This window comes from Talpa occidentalis, unplaced genomic scaffold (assembly GCF_014898055.3).
Source record: "Talpa occidentalis isolate TD23 unplaced genomic scaffold, MPIMG_talOcc4v2.1 talOcc4.16, whole genome shotgun sequence".
Lineage (NCBI taxonomy): Eukaryota > Metazoa > Chordata > Mammalia > Eulipotyphla > Talpidae > Talpa > Talpa occidentalis.
This window is the reverse complement of record NW_023601653.1, coordinates 30,240,077-30,254,410: the sequence shown is the minus strand read 5'-3', so window position 1 is coordinate 30,254,410 and position 14,334 is coordinate 30,240,077. Positions and strand designations below refer to the sequence as shown.

Below are 14,334 nucleotides of genomic sequence, written 5' to 3'. Positions count from 1 at the left end.
CTCACATAATTGTAGCATGCACATATTCTATTAATCCCTGCTCCAAATAAAATTATTTGTATGGATGTCTGTCTGCATATTACTATTTACCAGAATAAATCTCAGCATGGTATTAGTCAGGATAAGTGAAGTTTTGCTGCAGTAGTAACCCTAAAATTTTAGTAATTAAGCATGCGCTGTGAATTGGATAGAGGCTGTTCTGGGGTCCCAGCTGATATCTACTATTTGGAATATTGCCAGTCTCCATGGCAGAGGGAAAGAGAGAATAAGAAATTACATACTGACTTTACGACCTATTCTCTGAAACTAACATACCCTTTTATTCATAATCTATGAGTTAAAAAAATATCACCCACTTAGACATTTAATTTCCAAGGGGTCGAAAATGAATACTTCTACCACATGCTTGGAAAGAGAGATGAAAATATTTGATGGGTAGCTTTACTGATTACAGTAGTGTTTAAATATAAAAGTCAACACCAGAGATAGCCCAAGGAAAGGATTGTTTGTGACTATAAAAAGTATAATCTTTGAAATTATATTGAGAACATAAATGACTAAAAGCGGAACAGAGGTGTTTAGATAAGTCTGAAAGAAATGAGTATGTATCATAGTTCTCAGATTAGATTATATCTAATCTTCTGCCTACATAGATACCTGACTCAAATATCAAATAATCTATTATTGGGACTTAAATAAGATAAAATGGACAAGAGGAGGCCAAGGAGCCAAGGGGAGTTAAATGTATTGTGAAATACTAAGTTGGATCCTGGAACAGGAGAAGGACATTATGTAAAAAAACCAAGGAAAACTGAATATGGACTTTAATTATATCAAATATTGTTTCATTAATTGTATCAAATATACCATTCTAGTTGGGATGTTAATCATAGAGGAAACTGGAATATGGCGGTAATTCTGAACTCTACACTGTTTTTGTAAATCGTAAACTATCCTAAAATATGAAGTTTATTTTCTTAAAGATATGGACATTTGTTTAATCAATTCAATGTCTGTGGAAAGAAAAAAAAAGTATGTGTATTGTTACAAATATGTATATATGTATGGATTAACGCTAGAAGGGAAAGAAGTGTAAACCAGCCTTTAAAGAAACTAGGTGATGATGAATATTTTCTTGGTCTAAAAGTTTCCTTTATTATCATCATCCAGTCAAACTTGTTGGAAACAGGGTTAATTGGACATTTTAGATTGAGGAAATGGCGTATGCCCTTATTTTTTTTAAAGATTTATTTTTATTTATACAAGAGCTGGGGTACAGGCCAGAGTCGTCAGAGGGTGAGAGACAGAGTGGGGAGCAGAACAGGCAGACTGACTGAAATACACTGGTGAGGCAGGAGAGGGCTGCCTCTCTATGTGGGATTCTCCCTGGCCGGCGGGGGATCAAACTTGTGCTGTGGAGGCTGTGGCCAGCTTCACAGCACTGCGCTCAATCTGCTGTGCCACTGGGAAGGCCCTGGTGTATTATACCCTTATATGTGGTTTTGCTTTTGGGTGTTTCAGGGATCTGCAGTAACAGTGGTTGGAAAATATTATCTACAGTGTTCAGGGGGAGAAAACCACATTCATGTAACTTGTTTATACTATGGTATTATCTATATTATTGTTAATATTTCACTCTTCCTAATTTATAAATTTATGTAAGTATATATGTATAGGAAAAACAGTGTATACAGAGTTCACTACTATCTGAGGTTTTAGGTATGTACTGGGGGAATGTATACTTGAAGAGAAAGGAGGGACAACTATATTGTACCACTAACTTACGCCTCAAGCTGGACTTCTATTAGGGACAACAGTCGTATACTCTTAGCTAGAGACTGGGAACTTGTAGAATACATAGAATGTAAGGGACCTGTATATTACTGAAAAAATTGACTAGACGAATCTCCATTACATAACCAAATCGTTTTTGTTCAATCTTCCCTTAAAGAGGACATATCAAATAGGTTAGTAAAGACTGTTTTGAGTATAGTGCCATCTGCTGGTGTTATTAACTAAATATATCTTTAAAGAATGTTTTATGATTTTTGTAGTGGCTACTGGTTTTTCTTATTCATGGTTCACTTGGTTTTATGTGCTTTGCATATTGTTTTAAATGTATGCTATTATAGAATGGATTCTTGAAGGACCTTTTCTGATAGAGCACTTAATGAAACATCTGTATTTGGTTGGTAATGAACTTTCAAGTACTGAGCTATACGGAATTCTTTGGTGGCAATACTGCCGTCCCCTTTCAGTGAATATAAACTAAAGATTTAATAGGTCTAACAATAAAAACATTAACTAGATTGCGCACAAACACTTGGTAACTAATGATGGGTTACTTAAATCCACCTCGGCATGTGAATAAACATGTATTTGGCAGCTATCATCTTGACATAGAAGCCAGCATTTGCCCCATATCTGCTGTGTAAGTTTGATTTCTCTCTTGTTGATTTCTCTTAGCATTACATAGCAGTTGAGCTCATCCCAGCTCTTCTCATTCCTGTCTGCTACTTCAGCAGCAGAGTTTGGAGGTGCTCTTTCCTTCTAGTTGTCTTTTACAGCTACCAGGACTGCAAAACGTTTGACTGTCACCTAAGTACTTTGAGAAATTCCTTCTTACTTGAATATATAAAATTACTGTATGATAGGATCTTGGAGGACTTGTAATCAATTATTATTTATTTATTTATTTTAAAGGTTAACGAAAGGTTTATTTACAAGGGAAGGGGAATGAGTAAATAAACAACTTCAAGTATTTTTTTGATCAGATGGATTTCATGTTTTAATTAAAAAATTAAATCATCCATAAGTCCTAGTATCTGACAAAAGGATAAATAAAGTGCATCCTTTAAGAAGGGCGTGAATATTTGGGGCTTTAACCTTTAAACTTACTGACACCCTGAGGTTGATCCTTGAGGTACCTCATAGGACCTCTTTGCTGATCTTACTCGTCCTCTTTTTCCAAATGGGGTATCTGAAGCCTCTTGTAGCTAATTGCCTTGCTGGGTTGAAGCCAGATGAGAGAGTGGAAAACTTTCAGTTCAGTAGCCTTCCTTTCAAGTCAGAAAAGGAATTAATGTATTCTTACATGATACAGTGACCTACATATGTATTTTTAAATTAGTATTGCTTTTCTTGGTAAAGATACATTAAATTGCTTCTTTGATTAATAGTAAGGAAAAGTGATAGAATTTTAGACTGTCATAATTAAATACTTGTATATTGAAAATGTATCTGATATATAACAGCAAATCTGTAATTTAAAAGATTAATATCTAGACACTTACGTGATATACTACATGAACATAGGATTTTTTGTTTTCAAAGTTTTAAAATTACAGTTATTTCTAGGCCTAGGATAGTGGTAGTTATCTTGATATAGAGCATTATCTATAATACTTGTCACATTTTCATTTTGCTTAAAAGTGAGAAGAATGATTTAAGTACTGTATTGTAATTTTTATTTTTTTATAATTAAGCAGGTTGGAGATTTTCTTAAGTACCATTTCTTTTTAGTGAGAGTAACTGTACCTTGGTAAGATTACTCTAGGGATAGGTTTAATGCCATCTTTTAAAAAGTCATTTCTTTTACTAAAAAAGTAAAAACAAACAAATGAAAAACTTAAAGATGGGATTAAAACAAACTGGTAGGGCCTCCCCGGTGGCGCAGCGGTTGAGCGCTGGGTTGCGAAGCTGCCTGCAGCCTCTGCAGCACCGGTTCAATCCCCGGCTGCTCCCCGGCCACCCAGAGGAGGGTCCCACATGGCGCAGACCTCTCCTGCCACCCGCTGCTCCCCTCAGCAGTGTACTTCGGTCCTTCTGCCTGCTCTGCTCCCCGCTCTGGCTCTGGTGAATTCTCTCACCTTCCTGCACTTCTGACTGAACCCAGTACTTGTATAAATAAAAATAAAAATAAATCTTAAAAAAATAAAAATAAAAATAAAACAAACTGGTATGTGTTTCATTTAAAAATGTTACTGAAAATAAGTGATTTCTAGTATATTTGGAGTATTCCCTTTGACAATGTCAGTGAAACAAAATGGACTGTTAGAAATAACAGTATAGGCGAGCAGACCTCGCCCGCTGCTCCCCTCAGCAGTGTATTTCGTCAGTCTGCCTCTTCAGTTCCCCGCTCTGTCTCTGATGAATCCTCTCACCTTCCTGTGGCTCTGGCCTGTACCCCAGTTCTTGTATAAATAAAATAAATCTTAAAAAAAAAAAACCAAAAGAAATAACAGTACAATTTAATTATTATATCCAATAGACGAGGTCTGTGGGGATGAAAATGAAATTAAAATTACATGTAAACATAATAATAAGCCTTAAACAGACACTATATTTATGAATATTCATTATTTGCCTTAAAAAAAAAAAAAGCCGTATATTTGTCCTTAGTAGTTTGTCCCTGCAGATTTTAAAGGGAGTTCTTTAAAAACATTTTGTAATACTCAAGTCTTAAATAGATTGCGGTATACTGACTCTGAACTGATTAACCAAATGAACTTTTTCTAAAATAGTCTTGTCCAATGATGATAATTATCCTTCATTTTTTGTTGTGTATTTATTGTTGCACATGGCCATCAAAGGTCATTATATGGCAGTGAAAGTGCTCAACAATCTTACATAATAAGAAAGAAAGAAATCCAGCAGCTCTCAGGAAAAAAATTAAAATGAAAATGGTTTATAAAGTTACATTATTACTTCCATACCTTATATTGTTTTTATGTAGGTTTCAATTTATTATCTGTGGAAGATTCTTACTTCCACTATTTGCTTTATGTGTCTTATATACTTTGTTTTGCTACTCTGGATTGTAAAGTTCTTGAGGACCATAAACCCTGTTTGGTATACTTTTTACAGTGCTGCTCATAGTCACCTTCACAGGGGAGCCTGCTGGAAAAGAACAAATCAGCAATATTGTTGCTTCTGTGTTTGAAATGTTGGTGTTTGCTTCATCAGTGATTCCCCCCCCCCATTGTTTTTGATTTTTAAAGATAATTCCTTTAATTCATTAAAATATTTTTAAAATTATGATTGTTAGTTTTTTGGCACCCTCTTAAACTGCACACTGGCCTCCCTCTGCCCTGTCCTAGATTCCCAGTACATCATAAAATGCGTTCCACATGTTTTTTTTTTTTCTCATCTTTTAAATTTTTATATATTTATTTTTACATCGTTCTTTATTTTTTACAATGTATGCTTTCTCATCTTGATTATAGTCCCCGTGAAATTCCCCTCACCAATTCACCCGTGCACTTTTTCCACAGTCCCCTGTGTTCATCCCACTCCTATTTTGAGCATACTCCCTCCCCCCACCCCCTACAGAATGTCTGTGGTTTACAGTTGCTTGTTGATTTTGATTTTCACTTTATTATAACTTTTTTTTTCCTGATCCCTTATTTGGATCCTCTACATTCCTCCTATAAGTGAAACCATCTGGTATTTTTCTTTCTCTTTCTGGCTTATTTCACTGAGCATGATCCCTTCCAGCTCCATCCATGTTGCTGCAAATGGCATGAGTTTATCTTTTTTGATTGCTGAGTAATATTCCATTGTGTACATGTACCAGATCTTCTTGATCCAGTCATCTATTTTTGGGCATTTGGGTTGTTTCCATAGTTTACCTATTGTAAATAGTGCTGCAATAAACGTAGGGGTTCAGGTGTCCTTCCGAATTAATGTTTTTGTGTCCTTTGGGTAGATTCCTAGGAGCGGAATAGCTGAATCATATGGAAGCTCCATTTTTAGCAGGTTGAGGAACCTCCACATAGCTTTCCATAGTGCTTTCCACATGTTTTATTGGCTTTACTATTCCATTCTGATTATAAACTATGAAGGAAGTTTTCATTTTTCTGTAGATGTCTTACAGCCCTTTCAGGAAGTTTAAAGAATGATTTTTCTTGTGATAGGGGAAAAGAAAATGTGGAAAGTGTTAGTAGTTGAGGTGTGTCTTTCTTTACTTTGTTCCACTGCATATAGCACATAGAGAAGCTAAGAAATGGAATTCAGTGGAGAATTTAAATAGAAAAGGTTTTTAAAAAGTTCAATGGGAAGTTTTATGTATTAATTTGCTTTATTATTCAGACTTGCACACATCCAAAATACTGCACAGTACCTGTCCATGTTCAGAGTTTACTGACGCTTTAATGGAGAACAGTCTTTCCTACAATCACTTAGGAAACTATATGAAGTATGCATGTTGTGAATCTGAGCTTAAGGCCAATAATTATTTTCTTCTGCTGCTAATGTAGTTTTATGATTATTACTGTGGTATTTTAATATTAGCTATACCATTTTATAATAAACTCAGCATTTACCTGTTGAAAGGTTATATACAAAGTAAATTTTTTCCTACTTTGTGAAACTTTTAATTCTCTATCATTAAAAATACTCAGATTGATAGTCTTCTAAATTTAAGGCCCCAAACAAATTATTTTGGAGTTTTCCACACAAATTGGCCAGAGTAATCTAAAGATAATAGCTTTTTTCATCCAGTAAAATATCTTTAAATTTGGATTATTAAATATCAGTGGCCAAGAGGGCATGAATTGTTATAAAGATTTAATTCTTTCTAGATATCTTGCTATGCCTTATCCTTTTATTTATATTTATATTTGTGTGTTGTATGTGGTGTGGTGTGTGCATGAGAGAGTACATCATAATCATAGAAATTTGATGGATGATACTAGAGTTCAATATGCTCAGTTTTTTCTGTTTTCATATAAAAAACAATTGTGTGGTAGCACACTATTATATTGAGGAAACTGTGTACCAAATTTTGTGTTTTGAATAGAAAGTTGTACACAGTATATAAGCTTGGAACATACGTAATCTATAAAACTTGTTTAATTAGATTTTTATTTTAAAAGTTAGTTTAAGTGTGTTGACTTTTTTAGAGCTATTCGAGCAGATTTACATTTTATCGTATCTGCCTCATTGCTCTTTATTCATCTAATGGTAGATGCCTAACAAGCCCTCAGCATGATGGAGTATAAGAAAAGGTAATATCTGAGAAAAATAGGAGAATAGTATCACTGGTTTCTTTTTTTTAGGATATTAGAATTTATCTATCATGTGATAAAGATTTTAAAGTAGAGTGTTGGAGTTAGGGGTTATGCTAGTATAGAAAATTTGGTCTGAGGGAATGAGAGTTGGTTTGATAGAGGAAAGGGTTCTGTAGAGCTAAAGATATCACTTACTTAATTTGTCACTAATTTTCTAGTCTTACAGCTTTTCTATTTTTGATAGAATATACAAGGGGTAGGCTATTTTCTCTAAAGTGTGCAGTGTTCAGAAAAAGGTTAAAACCATTGCTATAATGAGCATTTTTCAGACATTACAAAAGCCAATAGTAAATTATTGGAATGTTTTCTGCACTTCATTTCTCAGTTCTTGCTTCTGTATGTTTTTTCTCTTTAACAGGAAATCAAACCCCAAAGCCATTATAACCATGGATATGGTGAACCTCTTGGGCGGAAAACACATATTGATGATTACAGCACATGGGACATAGTCAAGGCTACACAGTAAGGTTTTTTTGTTTTGTTTTGTTTTTAAGGTAAAGTTGGTTTACATTGTTGTTGGTATTTTGGAAGTACAGGATTCCTCCCCCTCAGGTGTTACCCTAGGATACTAACCACCACAGCACCTGTAGTCCACTGTCATAATCCATTGTACCCCTCTCGGCTTTGTTCTTGTCTCTTTCCTCTGGATGCCTCAGTTGTGATTTCGGCTTTCAGGGGTGACTTTCAGGGGTTACCAAATAATCGTTCCTTTTCTGATCCTTTGGATATTCTCCACATTTTACATATAAATGACTCCTTCTGACTTACTTCACTTAGCATCATCCTTTTGAGCTCCATCCATGTTGTTGCTAATAGTTGATCTTTTAGATCTCTGTGTTCCTTTCCACTCTATCCCCTCACCCTGTGATGAACTATTTTGCAGACTGCTATGGTTAAGAAATTGCAATATTAGGGTTTTTTTTGTTTCGTATTTCCAAGGACCCAATATTTTTTGTAGGATAAAGTTGATAATTCTTAAGGCTCAGTGATGGGTTTTTTGTTTTTTATTCTACTACCCTCTCTACTTTTGCTTATGCTTGAAAATGATTACCAAGAACCAGAAAGGAAGGAAAGGATTACGCTCTCTGCATATGCGTTCCTTTTTTATCAAATAAGAGTATCTTTCCTAGAACTTTGCCAGTACATTCTCTTATGTATCACTGACTTAAACTCAAAAGGTTCTTTTCTCTACCCACTCTACTTCCCATCTACACACAAACTTTTTTATTTGCCTTCAGGAATATCAATGCTAAATTTATAAGACTTGTAAATATCCTTTCTTTTGTCTTTGATATGCTCTATGTTTGCTCTTTATATATTTATTAACATAATTATATGTATTTTTATAAGATGTCTTATCTGTTTTGTGGAATAACATAAGTGGACATATAAATAAAAACAAGCAATTAATAGAGGTTTTATTTCTAGTATCCTTTTCTCTCCTATCTAATGAGATATAACATTCATAGAGATGTGACCTTTAATATTGTAAAATGAATTAATGAAAGCTGTTGGAATATTGATATTTTAAAAGTAATATTTTATATTGATAAATCAATTTAATCAAATAGAGCATTATTTTCTTCTGGAAATGTCATTCTCAGCTCTAAATGTTTCATCAAATAGTAATAACATTCTTCTTTCTTTTCAAGATATGGAATATACGAACGCTGCCGAGAATTGGTGGAAGCAGGTTATGATGTACGGCAACCAGACAAAGAAAATGTTACACTCCTCCATTGGGCTGCCATCAATAACAGAATAGATTTAGTCAAGTAGGTTATTCCTCTATCTTTAAGTAACTATAACTTTTAAAATGTAGATATTTTCCCCCCCAAAAATTGTTTTTAGCCTATATTAAGTGATATGCCAGGTACTGCAATGAGTGTTTTTCCATGTTTATTTCCATTAATCTATATTCTTGTAATAATCCTATGTGAAAAATAATTATCGCTGCCCTAGTGATATTAAAGTTGACACATAAAGAAGTTAAATGGTGCACAGCTAATTGAAGGTTGAAGTCAGGACTTTAACTCAAGCAGCCTAACTAGGAGCTCACATTCTAAATAGGAATTCTTTTGGGGAGGAGCTACAAAAGGAGAGGTTAAAAAGATAATGGGTAATAATTTGATTTAACTATTTACACCAACATAAGTGATGTATACCTACTAAGCATAAGATAATTTTTGCTACTCACTGTTGCTCTGCTTATTTAGTATTAATGAGTGATAGTTAATCAAGAGTCAGGATGATAGGCGGTCTTTCTTCAGCAAACATGGTTTAGTGCACTCTGAATTTGCACTTAAGATCTTTAGATAAAGACACGAACCTGAAATGAATTGCTGACAGATGTACACTGAAATACAGCATGCAGAGGCTAGAAGCAAACAGGATGTTAATGCCAGGTAAAAGGATTTCCCCTTAGAGTCCAAAAGATAGAGCAGAGAAGTAGTAACTGAAGCACTGAACTCCATGAATCACTTTCTTCCAGAAAGCATATTTCCATTTATTTGTTCCTTTTTTCCTTCTTATATTTCTTACTTTCCTTTTGCTCTGATGTCTATTTCTTTTTGCGTTTGTTGGAAATGTTTTTATTTCATCCTAATTTGTGAAGGAAATTTGCATGTTACAGAAATCTAGGCAGGCAGTTTTATTTTTTTTATTTTTTAACCCATTGAAAATATGATTCCACTGTTTCCTGGCTTCTGTTACTTGTGAAAAGTCAGCCTTTGTAATTTGCTTTTGAAGGGTTTTTTTTTTTTTTAACTGCTTTTAAGACTGTCTTTGTTTCAGTTTCCTGCGGTTTCTTGATGTATCGAAGCATGGATTTCCTTATATTTACTCTGACTATCCAGATCCCTATTTTCTAAAATCCTTATTTTTTGGATGGACATTTTCATCACTTTTGGCTAAATCTCAGCCTTTAAATTTCTTCAAGTATTAGATCTGTCCCATTCTCTTTTTGCTCTTCCATGTTTAACTTTTTTATTACATACAAAGCATTTCCTCTCTCTGTATGTTCTTTCCTTTTTCTCTGCTTCATTCTGAAACTTCTTATCTTTCAGTTCATTTATTCTCTAGTTATAATCTTGTTAAATCTGTTTAATGGATTGTTAATTTTGTTTTTTAGTACTAGAATTTTATTTTTCAAATTGATTTAGACCTTTTATTGCTGAAACTTTCAATTTTGTATACTTGAACATAATGAATATAGTTATTTTATAGTCTGTTTCTGAAAATATGACATTTGGAGTTGATGTGGGTTTGCATCTATTATTTTCTTTCGTGTGATTGACTTTCTTTGAATATTTACTGGACATTGTGTTTGAATAATTTGAGACCTAAGATGAGCTTTTCATTTGTTTCTTAATTTCAAGGTTAATGTCTAGATTTTTGTGAATTACTCAGGTGACTGAGGACCAAGGTAGAGCTATGGGATTTGTTGATTTCATTCTTTTGATCAAAAATACTCATATTTGTCATATGTATAAAGGTAGATTGGAAAGTATGAAGTAAGAAGTAGAAAAAGTCTGAACGCTGCTTGCCAACATTGACTTGTTCCAAATCACCAATGAACTAGTGAGATAATAGAATAGTGAATTATAGAATGGATCAGTAATCAGTCTCTATATTGTATATTCAGGTGGGTAAACTTAATTTCTACAAAACAATCTGGAAAGTTACTTTCCTGAAACATGGTGAATAAATGCAGTTTTCATAACAATACTCATTTCCTCAAGATTTTAATTTTAAATTTTACTGTTGGGTCTAGATTTGTACCCTGTTTAAAAGCTACCATGTGTTATTATTTTCATGAATGCTGGTGGAAGATAGCTAACTCAGGTAGAGACAAGGGATTTTATTATTCATAGCAGAGCAAAGCATTAATATCATATTTGCATAGGTCCTCTTGCATCCTAGGCCTTATGGAAGTGGCTTATAATGATCCAGTTGGATGTGGCACACAGAGTGGGTTTGACTTGTAGCTTAGGGGAGTCAATGCTTTTATGTACGCAAGCTTTGTTTTTGTCCCAGAGGAAAACATTACCTCATTTTTCAAGGTTGCTTGATGTAAATACAACTCTGAGAAATGGCCTTTGTAATGAGTAGTCAGAGCCTTGCATTCTTAGTATACCCAGCAAAACATGGAAGAGCATGAGACACCCATGGAGAAGTGTCTCTTTAACAGTTAAGTTCGAATGAGATTTAGTGAAGAAATTTGACCAAATGCTTTGGGTAACTTTCATGAAATTAAGTGTAATTTGGTGAAGAGACCTTCATTCTAGCCTACAGTTGGTTTATTTTCCTAGTGTTTTCAAGTGAAAATATTTCTTATCTTTTACTCTTAATATAATAAAATAGAAAGGAATAACTGTCTTGTCTTTAGTCTTCTGTCCCCTTAAGATTCTTAACAACAGCTGATAATACTCTAGTTTCAGATTTCAGGTCATGGCTATGTTAAAGAATATGGAGCTATACTCTGAAGCTTAGCATTTTCTGAGAACACACTGTATGTGTGACTTACTTTTCTTACTTGGGACTGTGTAAGTTTTTTTGCTTTATTTTCAGCTTTGTGAAAGTTTACTGTGTATTGATTTTTTTTTTTAATATCTAGTTTATGAACATTAAATGGCTACTTTTAATCTAGAAACTTGCCTTTTAATTCAGGGAATTATTCTTGCATTGTGGCCTCAAGAGTATCTTTTTTTTTTTTTAAGATCCATTCATATATGCATACAAGAGCTGTGGTACAGGCCAGAGATGCGTTTGTGTGTGGGGCGGGGGGGGGGGGCGGTGAGAGGATTCACCAGAGAGAGAGTGGGGAACAGAACAGGCGGATGGACTGAAGTACACTGCTGAGGGGAGCAGTGGGCCAGCCAGGAGAGATCTGCTGCGCCATGTGGCTTGCTCCCTGGCTGGCCAGGGATTGAACTCGTGCTGCAGAGGCTGCAATAGCTTCATAGCGCTGTGCTCAACCCCTTGCACCACCAGGGAAGCCCAAGCATTCTTTCTTGATCTATGTTCTCTTCTGCATTTTTTTCTTTTTAATATTTTGTTCTTATTGCATGGATGTTTTATCTTCTCTTGGGTTTTTTAGGAGGTATTAATTATAATTTTTTATGGTTTTCAAGTAAGATTTTTTTCCTCTACATGTTGTCTGTTTAGACTTCTAATTATTTTGATATCCTTCTAGACATGAAGCTTTCCTACATTATCTGGTCATGTTTGACCATTCATGTTTAAGAGATAAACTAATTGGAAGTTTTGGGGCTTGGAGACTTCTATGAGAGGAAACTCCCAAATGTTAATTTCTAGAGGTGTTTCTTTGGACCTGTCAGGTTTCTTTTAGAGAAAAATCATATGATATCTGTGGGGGAGGTACTGTGACTGCCAACTGATCCGAGCAAGGAAAGGGGCCTGGAGTTCTTTTTGTTCAACATGTAATCGTCATTGAATCAATACATTTTCAGGACTGTATCTTACATGGTTCTCACATGATCTAATTCCTTGAGGTTCAGATTTCTCTGGTAAGGGAGTATCTAAAATACGTTTTAATGTATTCTAATTTTAGATGTCTTTAGATAAATTCTCTTGAGTCTCAGACTTCTCTGGTAAAGGTGTATCTAAAATACCTTCGGGCAAATACTGAATGGTTGAATGTTAAAATCAATATGAGCCTGACCACTAACACCAGAAATAAGAATAATACAGTACAATTTAGGGAAACATGAAATGGAACTTTCAATACTACTGTAAATAATTTCATATAAAATTTATATATGTATATAAAATAATATCAGTAATATAAAATTTGAGTAGTCGTTTTAAGATTTGACTATACAATGTAGAAAGAATACTTGTCTAGCTAGCACTGTCAACTGCTAAATTGCTTCTTGCCACTAAAATGCTTATTTGTGGTGCTAAATATTCACTTTGAGTGTGACTGTGAATTAGAAAACACAATTTTCTGGTAACTTGTTTTGACTTTCAACCAATATAAATGTTTATAGCTCAGCTTCTTATTACTTTTTTCACAGGAAATAATTGCCTTTAATTTCTTATCCTTGTCTGGTTTTTGTATCATTCTGGTTTGGTTCTCTTTGGTGTCTCATTCTAGATACATTTGAGGTCTAGCTGTTTACTTTTTATTTTTTAAATACTTGTTGATATCTTTTGTTCATTGATGGTCCCAAAACCTGGAGGTCATTAGTACCTGTAAGGACCTCCCTAGATAGTAACCTTCTTGTAGTATTAGTAATCTAAGGAGATTTGAGTTTAAGAATGAGTGATCTACATAGAAATTTGTAGTTTTTAGCTAAAATCTTAAAGCTACAAAGAATAATTATTTTATAAAAATAAAGTTCTTACAGTTTAAAATAAAAGTAATCGAAGTTGTTCTTTTTAGCATGAGAATTAAAGTTCCCCTGTTCTTGTGAAAAAAAAAAAAAAAAAAATCCTTGTGAAAAAGTTATATTGTAGAGCCAGTTTGGAAATCACTCATTGCCATAGCTCTAGCAAGGATTTGAAATGTGAGTAAAAATAACCCGGAACAGATATATTGACTATACAGAAAGGTGTAAATTGCTCAAAAAATATTTTTAAGAAAATATTTCCTACCAAGGCATCAACTTAACAAGTATTTATATAAAGCAGAAAATATCTGAATAGGTCATGTATATATGAGTATGTTTAATATTTAGAACTATATATACATTAAGAGTGAATGCATTAATGATATAAGATAGCAATCACAGTGTAAAAGACATCAAATGCTTTAAATCCTTTATTCAAGATTTACTGTACTTATCAGTCCCAAAGCAAACATAATAAACAGGTCTCATTCACTTCATAGGATAAAAAGATGTCATGGCATTATATAAGGCAGTTTTTTTTTTTTTTTTAAAGAAATGCTATTAAGCAAGAGTACAGGTATAACAAATGAGGGATCTTAAAGACCCTTTATGTTATACTTTATAATTTATAAAATTATTTCACATGTATTGTTTGATTTAGTCTATAGTAATCTTATGAGTAAAGTAAAACTTAAAAAATACAACTATTACCCATCGTAGTGTGTGCCTATTCTACAACTGTTCTGAGTCTAGTATTCTATCTGCTATCACTATCTGATTCAAATTTTTGTGGCTCTCGGACTACCTTCTTTTTGTGTGTGTGGTTATTACTTGCCCTTGGTAATTTAATATTATTTCTCTTTTCTTCTAGAACAAAAGAAAATAACATGTTTGAAATAAAATTTTTGCTA

General features: G+C 33.8%; 1 protein-coding gene across 1 annotated transcript in view; it reads left to right on the top strand.

Annotated features, from left to right (window-relative positions):
• The window catches only part of ZDHHC17 (zinc finger DHHC-type palmitoyltransferase 17), a 57,858-nt gene that overhangs the window by 13,581 nt on the left and 29,943 nt on the right, over window positions 1-14,334 (top strand). The window contains exons 2-3 of the mRNA XM_054696196.1: window positions 7,429-7,532; window positions 8,723-8,845. Coding sequence (XP_054552171.1) covers window positions 7,429-7,532; window positions 8,723-8,845 — 227 coding nt within the window. The remainder of the gene's footprint in view (window positions 1-7,428; window positions 7,533-8,722; window positions 8,846-14,334) is intronic.